The sequence below is a fragment of the Eleginops maclovinus genome, chromosome 17 (assembly GCF_036324505.1).
Source record: "Eleginops maclovinus isolate JMC-PN-2008 ecotype Puerto Natales chromosome 17, JC_Emac_rtc_rv5, whole genome shotgun sequence".
Classification (NCBI taxonomy): Eukaryota; Metazoa; Chordata; class Actinopteri; order Perciformes; family Eleginopidae; genus Eleginops; species Eleginops maclovinus.
The window spans coordinates 2,905,461-2,923,532 of NC_086365.1; the positions used below are offsets into that span (position 1 = coordinate 2,905,461).

Here is an 18,072-nt window from a genome sequence, read left to right on the forward strand (position 1 = left end):
GAACGTGTGTTTTACACTTTTTCCATATTGTTTCTGCTATTGTACACCATTTATGTTAAAAGGGTACACCATGTTTCTTTTTTCATCAACACATACAAACCCTTAATGTCAGTCAATACATATAATTATGATAGGAGTGAAGAATTTACTGAACCTGACTATCATCCAGTATTTGTATTTGGCCACCTGATTGTTGCTAGATCAACGTATTTAACTACTTTAAAATAAAGTGCCCTTCTTCCAATGCTCTAATAGAAATCAGAGATATTATTCAGTAGTTTTAAATATGTTCTGCAAATGTTATGTGTTAAAAACACATATTATTACTGACTTTGCACAATTTAAGGCCACCTGTTACTTGTTCTAAAGAAAATTATAGTTTTGTGTCATACTTGTTTAAGTTAACCTTTATTTGATCATCTTGGTTTCTTTAGCGTGTGTTTTTATCAAGCTTTACTTACGTATGTTTGTGCTGACAAAATGCTTTTCAAACTTCTTTTGCAAATATGTCTTCATGTGTGTAAAAATGTGTGTTTCATGAGTTAATCTGGAGCATAGTTTAACCCCATGTGTTTTTCAGGTCCAGTGCCATTAACGTGGTTAAGATCCTGAGGGTTCTGCGGGTGCTCAGACCGCTGAGGGCCATCAACAGAGCCAAAGGACTAAAGGTTAAAACACGTATAAAAAACACATAATACACACAATCTCTCATGCTAACAAAAAAAGACACATTATTGAACTGAACTATCCTTTTGGGTGTGTGTTACAGCATGTCGTGCAGTGCGTATTTGTGGCAATCCGGACCATCGGCAACATCGTCATCGTCACCACGCTTCTCCAGTTCATGTTCGCCTGCATCGGAGTACAGCTCTTTAAGGTAAAGTGGAAAGGAGGGAAGGAAGAAGAGGCTTCATAATCATGTTTTCTTAAATACTAAATGTCTATGTTTTCCCATCAGGGCAAGTTCTTCACCTGTACGGACAGCTCCAAACAGAATTATGCAGAGTGCAGGTGAGAGATCCCTCCTGCAAGCAAGCTGCTCGAACTCTACCTTATAGAATAACTGCTAGATAATACATGGGAATATGCGTGTGCGTGTCTGCTTCTGTTCACAGGGGTTCCTACATTATGTATAAGGATGGTGATGTGGGGAAGCCTGAAAGAGCCCAGAGACTGTGGGAGAACAGCGACTTCAACTTCGACGACGTCCTGCAAGGCATGATGGCTCTGTTTGCTGTGTCTACCTTCGAGGGCTGGCCAGGGTGAGTGTCTAAAACCTAGAAAATGCATATACTATATATATATATATATATATATACAGTATATATCCTGACCTGCATACTGTATTTGCACATTTTTGTATTTTTGTGAACACATTTTTATTGTTTTTTAGTAGCCCTCACAGGGACACAAGTTATGTAAACGATGATACAAAAATAAATGTATAGGGAGTCCCTTGGCCTCACCACCCATCCCTCCCCCTTCCCACGCCTCTCCATGTCACAAAAATCATACATAATTCTGGTTAGCAATAGTCTTAAATTCATCTATTATACAAATATGTTAACATCAAAGTTCATAATCAATACACATATTTTAAATCTCTTCTTTTTTAACTAAGTTGACATTGAGTGCTTTCTTAATCATCTTCCAATACATCATGGTGTGCATATATGTACAGTCATATTTCAAATGAAGGATATAACCAGGTTAGGAGTTCTTTTAATAGCTTGTAGTATTCTCCTTTAGCATTGTTAAAGGAGCAATGGACAGCTCTGAGATCGGTATGTCCTGATGGGAAGATATCAGTTGCTTGATAAATGTAGTATGTGGGGTTTCCTACACAGTGAAAACTTTACAGAACAATCTCCATCTTCCTCCTTTCCTTCAATGATGTGTCCCTCCTCCCCTGCCCTCCCACAGGTTATTGTACCGAGCCATAGACTCTCACGCCGAGGACGTCGGGCCCATCTACAACTACCGTGTGGTCATCTCCATCTTCTTCATCATCTACATCATCATCATCGCGTTCTTCATGATGAACATCTTCGTGGGTTTCGTCATTGTCACATTCCAGGAGCAAGGAGAGCAAGAGTATAAGAACTGTGAGCTGGACAAGAACCAGGTACTGTCCCTGTCTGTGTTTCATTACCTGTTTCTGTTTAGCTGCTAGATAGCTGTATGTTTCACGTTACAGTAGAAGGAGAGGGACTCTGCTCTCCTGGCTGAAATGGGAAAGTCATTTTACAGTTCATGAGGCACAAGGGAGAGTGAATGGACGCCCTGCAGAGGGGGGGAGACACGGGAGGCTGAACATGAGTTTTAGGGGCTGAACCACTCCAGGAGTGCAGCCAGGAGGGAAGTACAGCAGCTCAGGAAGAAGATGAGACTACAGCTTAATGAAGTACCCAGGCCAAGTCCCTGCAGCTGGGTTTCCTGTGATGATTCAGGAACATAGACATTCACAGCGCATGGAACAGAAGTCTGGGCTGGAAAATGCTTTTTTAGACTGCCAAAAGACAATTCTGCAGCTCTTCCTCCAGGGTGGTCTGAGCACAGAGAGGGGGAGTGATGAGACACTGGGGAAATATCCTAACACAGGTTGTGTGAATGTTCACGTGTTTGTGTGTGTGTGTCACAGCGTCAGTGTGTGGAGTACGCTTTGAAGGCACGTCCATTGCGGCGCTACATCCCCAAAAACCCCTACCAGTATAAGGTCTGGTATGTGGTCAACTCCACCTACTTTGAGTACCTGATGTTCACACTCATCCTTCTCAACACCATCTGTCTGGCCATGCAGGTGAGTCCCACACACACACACGCACGCACGCACGCACGCACGCACGCACACACACACACACACACACACACACACACACACACACACACACACACACACACACACACACACACACACACACACACAAACTGGAGAAATATTAGAGTAAGGGCCTGAGAAATCTCCCGTAAATCCCCCTCTTAATGAGCCATTTTTGTGTCTTCGCAGCATCATGGACAGACAAAAGGCTTCAACGACGCCATGAACATCCTCAACATGCTCTTCACTGGACTCTTCACTGTGGAGATGATCCTCAAACTGATCGCCTTCAAACCCAGGGTAAGTCCACCTCTCTAGCTATGACATGGATTACCGGTGTAGTAGATACAGTAAAGTAAAGAATTCAGAATGTAATCAAACAAAGTTTGACTACTCATCATGACAACCTATGGATATAATAAAATAGTCTAAGTCTATACACTTTAGGTTTTGAATCCTGCTCACTGAGGTTAAACTGTATGTTCCTAATCCCCATGTAATTTCCTCCAGATGATAATTACCGTATCATGGATCTAAAACATGATTAGTGGATGGCATCATGTGGCTTTTAATCTCACTGCTCCCTTGTTTTCCTGCTGTTGTTGCTATGAAGCGGTGTGGGTTTATTGGTCCAATGTTAGAACGTCCTGGTGCATCAGCTATTTAAACAGTAACAGATGGGAACACTTCATCCTATTACTGCAGGGTTTTGGAAAATCCTTGAACTGAATCAATAGACAAAACAGTTTAATATCATATTTTTACCCTGGTCTGTACTGTTGCACAGTTCATAATGTTAATCAAAACAGGAGTTTAAGAAACGTTCCTGTTTTGATTAACATTATGAACTGTTGCACAGTTCATAATGTTAATCAAAACAGGAGTTTAAGAGACGTTCCTGTTATGGCCGACTGTTACATATAATCATCAGCCAAACTGACATAAACACATACAGGCTCTGTGCTGCAGCTCTCTGACTTCTTTAATAGAACGAGACGGTGAAATATAGAGTTAAATTAAACAACCTGCTGAGAGTCATTTTCTTTGCTTTTAACCTTACCCTTCAACATAATTGGCAACGGTGCCACTTTCAGGCATTACGCTCATTAGAAACAGTGTGTTATAACCCATTTCTGAACTTCCAATTCCCAAAACTCCATATTTTATTCATCCATTATTTTTACTGTGTTATTGAATTAAATTGACTTATTATTTATTATGTGTGTGAAGTTAATTGTTGAAAGTTGTTGGTTGGCATTAATGAATGTCATTTATGAACAAAATCGTTATCTGGGAGCCCTTTCTCACTACTTATTCAAAAATAATTATTTTGTTAGCTATTAAGTCATCGTTCTACAAAATTAATTTTTATCAAGATTTAATTTAATGGGATAAAATCATGTTTTTTTATAATAGCATTAATTACACATGTACTTCATGCATGTAATCGTGCATGTCTTGCAGTATTTTCAGGCACAGGCGGCTCCAGCTGGAATTAAACAATTAAATATGCAGAACAACTTTTAAGGCTTGGGAATTGACCTCATGCTGCGCTGCATTATGTGTGTAATATAAGTTAATGGTGACTCTAATATGGCTTATTCAGTTCATTTTTGACTGGAAAATGTTAGGAAAATATAAAAACTGATACCTAAGTTATAGTGCCGCATGATGAAATGTTCCCAAGCCATAATGAACACTGCTATTGAAAATGAACCACCCTTAAGGACATTTCTTGTTTCATTGTGTTAACTTCAGTAAACTCTTCCGGCACACACAGCCGGAACCCCCGCTAACACTCTTATTTTCAGGTATGGATTCAGCTGGGGTGTCTTTTCTAATGTGTAAAATGTGTGCCTTTTAGTTTGTGATCTTTAACCCTGTTGTTCAGTTCTGAACATATTTTTGAATTCTCTGTGTTCGCTTCCTCCCCACTTCCTGTTTCATAACTGATGTCAGGGTACGTTAGTTTAACAATTAATGCAATCACTACATACATTAGCATTTAGTTATAATCCTGAACTCTATTAATGTTTGACCCTGCTTTTACATTAATATGTTACACCTCAAACAACTTCATCAAGCCACTATAGCGTCCAAGGAGGCCTTGTTATTTTTACATAACCCTCAAAGATGATACTTCAGCTGCTGATGACGGATTAAAGTAGACTCATTCAAATTGACTTTCAATCAGCATCTCTCTTTTTGGCCACTTTATCAGTTTGATTTGTAAAATGAGTTGTGTTTGTTTTACAAATTTAAAAATGTGCATTCAGAGTAAAATATGACATCCAAAAAATGAAACTTCATTATCCAGACAGTGGTCCTTTTTATCCAGCTGCTCCAATTTACAGCCATCTTTAGACATACAATAACTAACATATTACTTTGAATTATGTTGCAAAAAATATTGGCACAAACATGATTACATTAGCCTTCCTAGCCCACAGTGATAATGAATGAATGTGCTATGGGAGAACAGTCAGTCTGAATGAGATGTAATTTGCTTTACAGTTCATGGAAATGTTTCTGAAAAGGCCATAGCCAGTGCAGTCTCAAAATGACCCTTGTTAGATCTTGGCTCTCCCCTCAAGTTTACACCAGAAAATAAAACACTCTTTCTAAGATGCAGCTCTCTTCACAGTACATTGAATATATGTTTTATTTTACCACCCTAAATGTAACTGTTGTGGCCTGAAGCTGTGTGGATGTTTTTCATAAATACTCACTTTGTACCACTACTGGTGATGAATCGGTCTCCATAAGTTAATCACACAAAGTGGGCTTTCAGTATAATGACGTTGCTGGAACAGCCAAAGATGCAGGTGGAAGACTTGAACATCTTCCACCGAACACCCTATAAGAGAGCAAGAAATCCAGCTGATGGACAGATACTGTGAAGGAAACCATTGGATTCTGGTGATTAGGATTCAAATGTGTCCTTCCTGTGTCAGTTCATCAGCTGATTTCCCCCTTAATGTACTGCTTAGCCTCATACCAACGTAATAGGGCTGCGAAGTGGCAGCAGATGTTGTTTTCCTTCTAACCTACCTTTCTTACCCTCCTCCTCCTCCATCTCCTCCTCCTCCTGCTCACCTCATCCTGTGTAGGGGTACTTTAGTGATCCCTGGAATGTGTTTGATTTCCTCATCGTAATTGGCAGCATAATAGACGTCATTCTCAGTGAGATCAACGTAAGTACGATGCCCACTCTCCTTGTCGCTCCCTCTTTCTCTCTGTCTTGTGCCCTCTTAATTCTTCTTTCCCGCCACTCCTCCTCGTGGCTCTTTCTGTGTGTGTTATCCTTTTCTTCATCTCTCCTTCTTCTCTCTCTGCCTCCTCCTTCTCTTCTTTCTCCTCCTACTTCTCTCCCTTCATCCTTAACTCCAAGATGGCCGCTGCTACTCAGGGGACCCCCGACCACAAAGGGTTCCTGAGCGAGACCAAGCTTCTTCATGGGTTTCTTAAATGGTAGAGGCAGGGTTTAGCTTTGGGCACAGAAGGTTCCTGTCTTGCGTCCTGCTTCCTCTCAGTATCTCAGGTGTTGTCGGGTTTTTTTCTCCACTTTTTGTCAGACTGTGACGTGTCCTGAGGTTTGATTCCCTCACTAACTGAACTAACTCACTGACCAATCACACACTTACACATCATTTTAACCACAACAACAGGGGCCTTTTGTTTGGTTGTGATTTTGTTGGGATTTGTTCTTTACTGTTGTTATTGTTGTTGACATTTTCCTCTCATGGACAAGCATGACCGATCGCCGCTGCTCTTCCTCTGCTGTCCATCTTTTTAAGACCCCTCCTTTTCTTTTTTTGCCGTTGAATTTTGTTGATTCTTTCCCTTTCTCCTCCTACTAAAAAACTCCAATGCTCATGTATATAATGTTTTTTATCTTATTTTTCTCCTCTCTCCATTTATTTTTGTTTTTTTCCATTTTTTAAATGTCTTATGTTCTGTCCTTTTCTTCTGTTGTTTTTCTGTTCTCTCCACCCCTACGCAGCATTATTTTGTTGATGCATGGAACACATTTGATGCCTTGATAGTTGTGGGTAGCATTGTTGACATAGCGATCACTGAGGTTAACGTAAGTAGTCCAACTCCCTCCCTTCCTGCCTGCCTGCTCTGCCCTTCCCACACACACACAAACACACACGGACAGAGTGCTGATACCCATCTCGCATGCTTTCAGATGATTAGGAAACTTCAGCTGCATCACATTTGAGCTTAACAGACGGCTGAATAACTCTGGCAGTGAAAACGTCCAGATGTCGCAGTGATTAAAAACAAAACAAAGGCTTGCTACAATAGTACTTGGGGAATTTTGACCCATTACATCTTAATATTTTTTAGAAGGGTCAGTTTTATTCATTAATATGTTGGCTTTTGGATGCTAACATTATCACTATAACTCCGTATAACAACTGGAGGCTTCAAAACTGCTTTCCTGAGTTCCCCTTTCTGTATATTTATCTTCAGGATTGTAATAATTGGGCTGCAATTACATTTGTATTCTCTTTATTCTAGTGCTGTTTTGTATTGATTATGTAACATATGAAACTGCTTCATAAAGGTATTCATGCCTCAGTCTGATAAACATCAACAGCTTCAAAAACGATTGCATTTGCCACTAGAGCCTGTCGCATTGTCTCAGCACTTGGTTTGCTTTCACATTGAGTTGATCTTTTACCATGGCTACAGGGAGAGTGTCCATTCCTCTGGCATGATGGACACTGTATAGCATGGCAGATGTAAAGGTGCTATATCCAGGCCTGCTACTGTATATAATGTTTACAGATAGGGTGCACATTTCTGCAAAGCAGCAAACTTTACTGGAAAGATATTGAATACAGATTCTCCCATGGGTCATGAAGCATTCTAAATTCATAAATCACCAGAGAAACTTTAAATTCAAATGAGAAAATACAAGTTGGCTTTGTTTTTTTTAGGTTTGTCTGACAATAGTAATGCACAGACATGAGCAACAATTTGATACATAAATGGATTTACCCAGGACCTGTGAAATTTATGTAAATATATGTATGAATTCATTTAGTATCGACGTTGGGGCCCTATGGTCAACAGTGGGGCTGAATAAGAATGAATATGCCAAACACAAGTCAAATGTTGAGTGTCTATCGTATTTACACTTCAGAGATAATTGGTGTTTTATTCATGTGATATTCAAAGTGCTCCATGGCAGGAGAATAGGCACAGTGTATATGGACTCTTCATTCAGCATTAACAAAGGATAGCTTTTGCTGTGTGTGCAGTTTGCCGGAGAGGAAAATCATTCTGTACGATGATCAGACCGGCCAGTGAGCTGCCACATTTTTAAAACCCTTGTTCTATACACCTCAAAGGTTTTTTTTTTGTAGTAGAGTCACTTTATTCCATTTCATGGCTCGGCTTCAGTCTGCCAAACTTTGTATCTCAATAGCAAACATCCAGTGATAATTTCTCAGGGGACTGAATGAAGCTGAGGTAAGTGGAGACAGATCTGAGTCTAACTTTGATATACACTACATTTGTTTCAGCTAATGAAAACACAGAAACCACACAGTCTTGCTTGGTTTCTACAAAGAATTTACAGCATCTTACCTATGTCCCATCAATTATAGAAACATTTTACTACATAGGGATGCACATTAAGTATAGATTTACTACCACACCTTCAGCACGCTGCTGATGTGTACACCGGTATTGTCCCCCATGGTGGAATGCGGTGTGTTTGACCTCAGACAGCACCGGGAAGGCATACAAATAAGGTCAGTGTATCCCAGGGGTGTGTGAGCTTGGCAGCTGTTTATCAGGACGTTGGAAAGGGACTACCATGTCCCCATGAGAGGCTGACGAAGCTGCATGGAAGCCACACCGGGAAACTTTAAAATAGACATTTTATTTTGAATTCACCTGTTCTTGTTGATGAAATTGATTAAATCTATTTGAAGTTACTACATCCTGATGTTGCTTTGCATTGAATATATGCAATGACTTTATACAAAGGGAAAAGGAGTGTTTTAATATACATAGACACTTTGCAACAGACTGTCAGAGGGGGAATAAATCATTTGGGTCAGTTGCCAATGGAAACGTTGGCAATAATTAACCTCTGATGGTGTTCATACTGAGGTTCATAATTTATAAGTAGGTACATTAATCGAGGTTCGATGGGCCAGAGATATACATCTTTGTCATCTATACAAGTCACTGATGCTGCACTTTGGTTTGGAGTTTGCCTTTGGTTAAGTTTTGTTGATTGGTTTGCAGTTACTCCTGAATGTTTCATGATTTTCCTCTCCTTCCCTTACCTAACGGCATGGCCCCATGTCCTTTTTTTTGTTTCTGTCTGGTGTTTTTTTTTATAATTTGAGTGATGAGACACTCAAGCTACCTTTTTTCTATTTTTATTTTTTTAAGAAACCCTCCGCACTTTAACCCTGTGAGAAGTCTCGTCTGTTTCTGAACTAGGACCCTGTCACTGAGACATTTTAGATTTTAGTCTGTTACTGCATTTCATGAGGCACAAGTGAATTTGAATGTGCAATGAGGTTATAAACTAATAGCAGCAGCTTGCCAACAGCTCCCTCCCTGTCATTGCTTTTCTAAGTACTCAATGAAGTGCAGTAACAGGCCAGCTTTTAAAATGTTTTCACTTTGCCTTTAGTAAATATTAAATTGCTTAAACCTCTTGTTTGAGTGCACCCACTTCGCTGCTCTGTTGGGTGTTTGCTGACTTAGATTAGCTTTTGTGGTCATCGAATCAGAATACTCTTTTTAAACCTGGGTCTCTAATTCTCCCCAGCAACCTGCGGGTGCTTCTTAAATCTCCTCTGGTTTCTTTTCCGTTTTTGTTTTTTGATATGAGTAGAAGTAGTGTGAACAGATCTGTAGTGGTTTGCTCCGAGCGGTGTCTTGCAGACGATGCCAGTATGAACCGCATCTCCTCCTCTTTTTCCTTCTCTCTGCTCGGAATGCCTCCTCTTCTTCTCTCCATCTCTCTTCTCTTTGAGCTTTTTCAGTTCACTTTACTCTTCTGTTATGGATGTTTATCTCTTCCTCTCTCTGTCTTCTCTCTCGTTGGTTTGCGGTGCTGCTTGCTCACCTGAAATGCAAGCTGGGTAACATGGGTCTCATGCTGTCACTCACCCAAAGAGGACAACCAATCATGTGCTATGTATTTATAAAAAAGACGATTGTGAAATAGGGTAGTGGGTCTTTAATCCTGGCCCATTACAGATTAAATGCATTTTAACCTCAAATCTAGGTAAAGAAAGTTCTCAAGAAACCCATGTTGCCCATTGAACTGACTGAACTGATGACATTTGCTGAAAACATGATGTGTAATTTGAGAAAACAGCTCATGCTAATTAAAATCAGATGAGCTGCAACTACAGTAACTCACATCCACACTGAAGTTCAGCCTTTAAGGAGTTCTCTATATTTATTTACAAACTGAATGTTTTGTTTGGTTAAACTTACAAACCATGTTCAAATTCTCTAAATCCAAAGTTGCTTATTGTCACTTCTTAATGAGAATTATTATGCCTTTTGATAATGAAGTTAATAGGATCATTTTGAAATAAGGGAGGATTCAAGTTTAATATGATTCTCATTCACAGACTTGATTTCATGTTCCATATTGAAGCACACACACACACACACACACACACACACACACACACACACACACACACACACACACACACACACACACACACACACACACACACACACACATTCCCACATATTTTAGTTGTAATGTAATCTGCACCTAGTTTAAATAGGTGCCATCTTCCCTCCCTTCCTTCCTCCCTCCTTCTATCCTTCCCTGCTTTCCCACTCATCCTCTTCACCTTTTATCCATCATTTTTCCCTCCCTCCTTCCCAACTTTCCTTCCCTTCACACCCTCAATGCCTCGCTCACACAAACACACATGATTATAATATCACATTTACAATATTACAGTACTAGGAATGAATTTTAATTTATATTAGTGTGTCCGATCCTTACGTAAGGCTCTGTTAAAACGTCTTCAGATGCTTCATTTTGTGGTGAGGCATTTTAACAGGGCCAGAGTCATAGATTAAGTGTGGAGTTAATCTATCACTCCCAGTGGTGTAAAATGTCGTAACACCAGAGATGACCAGCGGGTGTCTCCCTGCAGTGTGTTACCTTTGTGCTTCTCGTTGTCACTTAAATACCTGTGGGCTCCAACTTCCAAAAGCATTTTTATTGTGTTATTCCAATGCATTTTTATGACCTGAAAGTAGATCAAAGTGGATGTGGATTGCTTTCAGGTCAGAGAAAAGCTTGAATAACACATATCCAATGGAGGCATTGCTCGTTAATGCCAAGATGCATTTGGTGAACGTAGCCCGAGTCGAGCTAAAGCTTTCCCTGTTACTGTACTGTAGCTTCAGCTGGCACAAAGAAAAACAGATAGCTACAGAAGCGCCCTTTATCACACACACACAAACACACACACACACACACACACACACACACACACACACACACACACACACACACACACACACACACACACACACACAAACACACACACACTGTAAAGAGTATGTAGCATATAGAAATGTACACAATCTGCTCTTTGACCCTCTGGAGCTGGCCCAGACCATCATTCATTATTTTGGCCCTCAAGGCATTGGACAGCAATTTCCCAATATCTTACCTTCATCACGTTTCAATTCTTTGGGATTGAACCTCACAGGGTGGATCCAGTCTCGTTATGTAGTAATACCTTACAGAATTCTCCCTCCTGGCCCAAATGAAGGTAGCCAAGGCACAGAGCTTTACATTTGAATAAAGTAAAACAGAGAAGATGAAAATCCAAATTAGTTTAAATAAAACTGACACTAGACAGGTTGTGCGTTATTTTAAGGCAAAATTCTCACTACTTTTTACATAAAAACACATACTGTACACACACACACACACACACACACACACACACACACACACACACACACACACACACACACACACACACACACACACACTAAGGCGCTGCTCTGGTGCTGATCTTTGTTGCCTTTCCTTAAAGCCAGCTGACTCCTCCTCGTCCTCGTCCTCCTCCTCTTCGCCCTCCTCCTCCTCCTCTTCCTCCTCTCTCCCCCCTGTGGTAAGGCCAATGGTACGCACTGACGGTAACCTCGTCCACCTCCCTACCTCCTGCTCCATTTCTCCACCCCTCCATCCTTTAATCCCTTCTTCTGCTACGTCATGGTATGATCCAAGACTTTCAGCTTTTCATCGTCCTGGCAACTCCTCCTGTCGCTCCTGCTGTCATCCTCTTCAGCATGTCCAGACTTATATTTATGTAGCTGTTTGTACCTTTACATGTTCATATATATATTTATATGTGTGTCCATGGTGACGGACACTGTGTTGTGAAGGCCTAGTATAACTGGAGTCTTTTGACTTTCCTTGAGTGGCTATTGTTGTTGCCATGGTGTCGGCTGCCCCCCCCACCCCCCACCCCCATGGCTTGTCAACTTGCTCCCCCTTCCCTTATGGGTGTGGTATCTCCAGCGCTTCGTCATGAGTGCAAGCCATCATGGTCACGCTACCACGCTGTCTCTCTGACTCTCACTCTTCCTCTCCACTGGCCTGATATCTGTCTCTCTATCTATTTGTCTATCTTGTCAATCAGTCTATTTGTTTGGATGTCTCTGAATATTTCAAACTATTCTTCACCTTCAGACTCTCACTCTCTCTTTCTCTCTCTGTTACCTACTGTCAGTGTACCTCTCTCACTCACTGCCCCACTCTCTAAATGGTGCAATGGTCCCCATTGTGGTCCAGTTGTGGTATTACATGCAGTACAGACTTTTGACTTAAACTCCTCAGAAGGATTTGTCGTTTTCTGCATATCTATCAGTGGAGTTTGGGACAACTCATGTCTTGGGTTACTTGTCAATACTTTAATATAACCTCTTGCTTTAGAAAGAAACCCAAACTGCTCCAAGTTATCCCAGAGAGATTTTCAGAATCAGAATTGAGTTTATTGCCAGGTATGTTTAGACATTCAAGGAATTTGCTTTGTTGTAAGAGAAGGTCAAAATAAAGACACATCTTTGATTTCTATAAACATTTGAAAAGTAGCATATTACATCTGTTATCCCAAACTGCAGCATGATGCGTAGAGAATGGCCACTTCTTCTGAGGATCTCACTGTGTTTTTTCTGTGGGATTAGCATAAAGATTTCATGGCTTCTTGGAAAAACACAAATGGCAACAAACAGATTAGAGGTCAGAGAGGACGATCTGGAGTTGAATTATCAAAGTGAAGGCCAGTATACCATGGAACTTTCGTCCATGCTGCATTTCTATGTGGTCAAGTTTATTTTATGCAGACTGGTGGAGTAGAGTTTAGTGAGTGGTTGATTTTATATATTTCTATAACTGTTTCTGCTGTTATGAATGCTGATGCCAGTTGTTTGAAGACCTGATCCATCTGCTGTTTGCCATATAATGGTAAATAAAAAAGGTCCTTAGTTGTTGTATTTACTGCATCACGCTTTACACAAATCTTGATGTTGTCATTGTTTTTCAGCCTTTTATCCCTGAGAATGAGCAGTAGCAGCATGAATAAATAAATCTGTATTAGAATAGCACTCAGCAATGTGGATGAGTACAGGGACAATATACAGTCAGAGACCTACAGTACCTCTAAAGCAGGGGTGTCCAAACTTTTTTCACCGAGGGCCACATACAGAAAAATATATGGAGAGCTGGGCCACTTATAGAGTTGAATATTGTCTCAAAAGTTAAGATATAAGTTAGCAAAACAAATCAAATGTAGGTGAATAATGCGCGATAATCGAAAAAGCTTTCAGAAAAAAAACAGCCTACATCCCGTCTCTCTTTAGGGTTTCATTTATTTTGTTGGCAGCTCATTCCTTAAAACAGAAGCCTCAGATTGCTGATAATACGAGTAAATATGAAGGTTAATTTCAAGCTATTTATAGAAATAAGTTATTGGGGTTTTTTTTATCAACTAAGATTTGTTATAAAATGTTTAGCATTTTAAATGACTGAATTTATTTGAAAATTGGGCTCATTAATATATTTGAACATATATATTTGAGAAGTACAATATAAGACAAGCAAAAGTTTAATTTGTGGGCCATATTCCATTATACTTTTAGAATTTGCTGAGGGCCGATTCAAAATGGCCTGCTGGCCGCATTTGGCCCTTGGGCCGTAGTTTGGACACCCCTGCTCTAAAGCTTGTTCTTCACTAGGGCATACTTTCAATAAACTGCAACCTTTAAAAGTAAACACACTGCTTGAATGGTTTGAGAGTAAGAACATTGCATGTTCATAGCAAGGAGCTATGCAAATAAAACAATTGTAGTTGTGAAAAGTGTTTGTAGAAGATCATAGCAAACACAAAATTCAAGTTGTAGAGGTTTACCACGCATGAAATATTGTTTTCTACCTGGCAGTGGCTGCAGTGGGCATTAATATCTTTCCATTTGAAAATCATCTTGTGATTATTTCTCCTGGTGGCCAGTTGCTCTGTGACCGACAAACAATTAGCCTGCCTGCATGATTTATTGAAACAGGAATCTGCCTGCAGGCTAGGGTTTATGCACTGTATCTGTTGTGAATTGTTAATAGTAATTTACGAAAGGGTTTGCCTCGATTGATGGAGATCTGGCCTGCCCTTCACTTTTAGACGTATTCTTTACTGTTGCAGAGTAAACAAATCTCTCGGCTGAGTAAGACCATTTACATTAGGGGCTCTGAAAGTGTTTTAATGCTTGTCAAATGTCAGTTCCATGGCCTGATTAACTTGTATAGGTTGTATAAAAGACACCCAAGAGTGTGTGGTCTACTTAAAACAACATTGAGGTGAGGTGGAAATAATATCAGAGTTTCAGATCCAGTGAGTTTAGTAAAGACAAATGGAGCCGTTTTAAGATTCCATGGTTCAATATGGTGCCTTTACAGACTGCAAGTGTTGCACTGGTTTATTATAAAGAAGGGTTGGCGCAGGTGTTGTCAGAAGGCTCATATATGGTTTGCGAATCTCTTTGTTGCCAAGTGATTTTTCCATGAAGTCAGAAAATAAAGCGTGATTGCCCGATTCTCTCCTAAATCTCTTTTGTCAGTTTATTTTGATGGGATTTTGTAGGACGCAGTTTTTCATTTATTAACTGAGTGTGTGTGTGTGTGTGTATGTGTGTGTGTGTGTGTGTGTGTGTATTTACATCCACATCTATTTGTGGGTGGGAATATGCATATGAATGTTACATGTATGTCTGCATTTCTGTGTGTATGTTCATGTGTGTGTGTGTGCGTGTGTGCGTGTGTGTGTGTTTCCCTCCCTTACCTATCTGCATGTGTCCCCATGCGTCCTGTGTTTTTTCTTAAAAAAAAACACCAAACCCCACCAAAAGGGACTGCAGAACTCTGAAGAGAACGCCAGGATCTCCATCACCTTCTTCCGGCTGTTCCGCGTGATGAGGCTGGTGAAGCTGCTGTCTCGCGGGGAAGGGATTCGGACCCTGCTGTGGACCTTCATCAAATCTTTCCAAGTGAGGGGAGAACCGGACACAACATGCTAGAGCAGGGGGTTGGGTTTACACACAAAATGTCGAAGTGGAAGTGACTCTTTAGCCCTAATTGTGACCCGGATCGGAGCCCTTTTTAGAGGCTATTTTTATTCACGTTTCACATTGCCATTCAAAGACTAAGTGATCCAAATTTGGCATAGGACATCAACAAGGTGATTATCTCCATATTTAATCAAGAATAGAACCACTTAATGATATAAATGCTGTGCTAATCATCTTGTAATTGCAGATGTGAGTCACATGGGGCTAAAAATATCCTTGTTCTTGTGTAAATTCATCCCGGTTGAGTCTCACAAACCACCTCTCCTTTCCTTGCCTCCTCCTTCCTCGTCTCCACCTCCTGTTTTCTTTAAGAAATCAGAAGGGTGGGGCAGTTTAGCCCAATTGGTGGGGGAGGAAAAGAACGAGGGGTGGTGCGAGGTAACGGAGAGCAGGTTTAAGAGTCTTGTTGCAGAGGCAGGGAGGGATTCAAGGACATTAAAAGTTGGGAAACAGGCAGGAACTCAAGAACCTTAACCAGCAATCTTCTCTTTCCTACTCATCTCTCTTCCTCTTCCTCCACTTCTACTCCCTTTCTCTCCAATGCCCTACTACTAACCCCTGAGAGCTCTCCATTCCCTGTAGCCGGGTTAGACAGTTGATGAGTTTAAAGAAGCACTCCACCAAAAAAAAATCATTTGATAGAGAGTTACGGGGGAAATGAAACCATCTGTTCTCTCTCTTGTGTTCATTGAGACGGGCCACTTCATGTTACAGTACACTCATTGAAATTTGCAACATGGATGATAAAGCAGATAACATACTCATTGTGTAACAATTTAACTCATATCTATATATAACTCGGATAACTTCACTCAGTAATTAACATATTGACGACATGTTTTACTTTTTTGTTTATTCAATATGATTTGGCCCTGTTCTCAGAGTCTCAGGGGTTGCGTTAGCCAGGAGCTCAGTTCCACACACACTCCCAAGTGTGGAATAAAGGAGACACACACACTGTGGCCATGTTAGGTTCATGTATTATGCATTGGGACAGGCCTCCTGGCTAAACTCAGAGAGCAGTTTGTGTTTTACTGCATTTTTTCACTCCTATGTCAGATGATTTGTCCTGGATTGTTTTTGGTGTTGTGCCACACAGGGCTGCGGATCAGTTTACTTTCACATTATAAATAACGATACATTAGTCATTATACTGCACCTGATAAATTGAATAACAAAAAAATACATGTGAGGTTAATCAACCTTTTGTTTTACAATCATTTCCTAAATCGGTACAGTAATAGCTTGTGTAAGGTGTGAAAGTGAATAGACTCCAGCCGCGGTGCAGGATGATGCTGTACACAACCTGTCACTAAAGTGTCTCTCTCCTCTTTAGGCTCTGCCCTACGTAGCTCTGCTTATAGTGATGCTATTCTTCATATACGCTGTCATCGGCATGCAGGTAAGCCGTTGTCGTATCAGCTTGTTTCCCTCCCCCCCTCTGTTGTGTTTCCTTCTCTCTCCTCCAGCTGGCCTTCATCCTGTGTCTGTCCACCTGGAGTTCCTGTTCGGTCTCATCGCCCCTCTCTCTCCTCCTCTTCCTCTCACTGTTGTCTCTCCTCTATCCGTCTCTGTCAATCCTCCTGTCCTTCCTGTTGAGTTGCTTGTATCACTGATGATGAGAGGGGCGGCGGTGTCTAATTTTGGTTGTTCCAAAGAGCACTTACTTCCACCACCTGTTAAATGCTGACGTCATATTCTGTGTGCTGTGACTACTTCCTCCCCCTCCTGTATAGATGTTTGGTAAGATAGCTCTGCGGGATGGCACGGAGATCAACAGGAACAACAATTTCCAGACGTTCCCTCAGGCGGTCCTGCTGCTCTTCAGGTGAGGAAGATGCCCACGCTCCTCATCGGTTACACTGGTCCCCCCTTTCTTTTCCTCCCTCATCTTCACCCTCCTCTCCTCTCTTAATATCTATTCTTTAGTTGGTTGTGAAAATCTCTTTCTATATCATCACTCTGCTCTTCTCCTTCCAGCTTTAATTCCTGCTGTGTTAAATTCATAAAAATAACTTTCTTTTTGATCTCTCTATTTTCCACTTTCTACCTCGTACTGAAAAGCTGTTTTATATTTCACATTAGAGGTTACAACTGATGTTTTATAATGGCAGCAGAAGAGCCAATGTAGAATAATGTTTATTTAATCACAGGCATACCCATTATATCAAATATCTGAAATAATCTCACCAGTTTCTTAGCAGCGTTACACTAGTATAATTAATCAATATAATTGTCATAAATATATCTCTGAATTTGGTCCAATAAGGATGAAGCGTACTTCAGTTTTCAGAGGACTGATCATACATTCAAACAGCCTGGATCCAGTCTCAGAAACCTCTCTGTCGTGTGTGGTTGCAATGATGGTAAGATTCTATGCAGGGGACAGTAAAAACACAGAAAGGATGTTTCAGTAACGATTAACTATTGTATGATATGGCAGCCAAATAGTTTTTGGTAAGGATGTTGCCATGCAATCATAACAAGCATCTTTTTCTACTGACCCCTTCATGGAAAGTATCATAGCAATGCTTCCATTCAGAGAGACGGGATACTTGAATACTTCACACTGCTGTGTGCAATACTTGATAAATGAAAGTTAAACA

At 40.6% G+C, this 18,072-nt stretch overlaps 1 protein-coding gene across 1 annotated transcript in view; it reads left to right on the top strand.

The window, feature by feature from the left end:
• Positions 1-18,072, top strand: part of cacna1c (calcium channel, voltage-dependent, L type, alpha 1C subunit) — a 177,779-nt gene that overhangs the window by 140,277 nt on the left and 19,430 nt on the right. Inside the window, exons 26-38 of the mRNA XM_063905844.1 lie at positions 581-668; positions 770-877; positions 959-1,011; positions 1,116-1,262; positions 1,924-2,125; positions 2,642-2,800; positions 3,008-3,118; positions 5,929-6,012; positions 6,822-6,905; positions 11,884-11,973; positions 15,248-15,385; positions 16,803-16,868; positions 17,203-17,294. Coding sequence (XP_063761914.1) covers positions 581-668; positions 770-877; positions 959-1,011; positions 1,116-1,262; positions 1,924-2,125; positions 2,642-2,800; positions 3,008-3,118; positions 5,929-6,012; positions 6,822-6,905; positions 11,884-11,973; positions 15,248-15,385; positions 16,803-16,868; positions 17,203-17,294 — 1,422 coding nt within the window. The remainder of the gene's footprint in view (positions 1-580; positions 669-769; positions 878-958; positions 1,012-1,115; positions 1,263-1,923; positions 2,126-2,641; positions 2,801-3,007; positions 3,119-5,928; positions 6,013-6,821; positions 6,906-11,883; positions 11,974-15,247; positions 15,386-16,802; positions 16,869-17,202; positions 17,295-18,072) is intronic.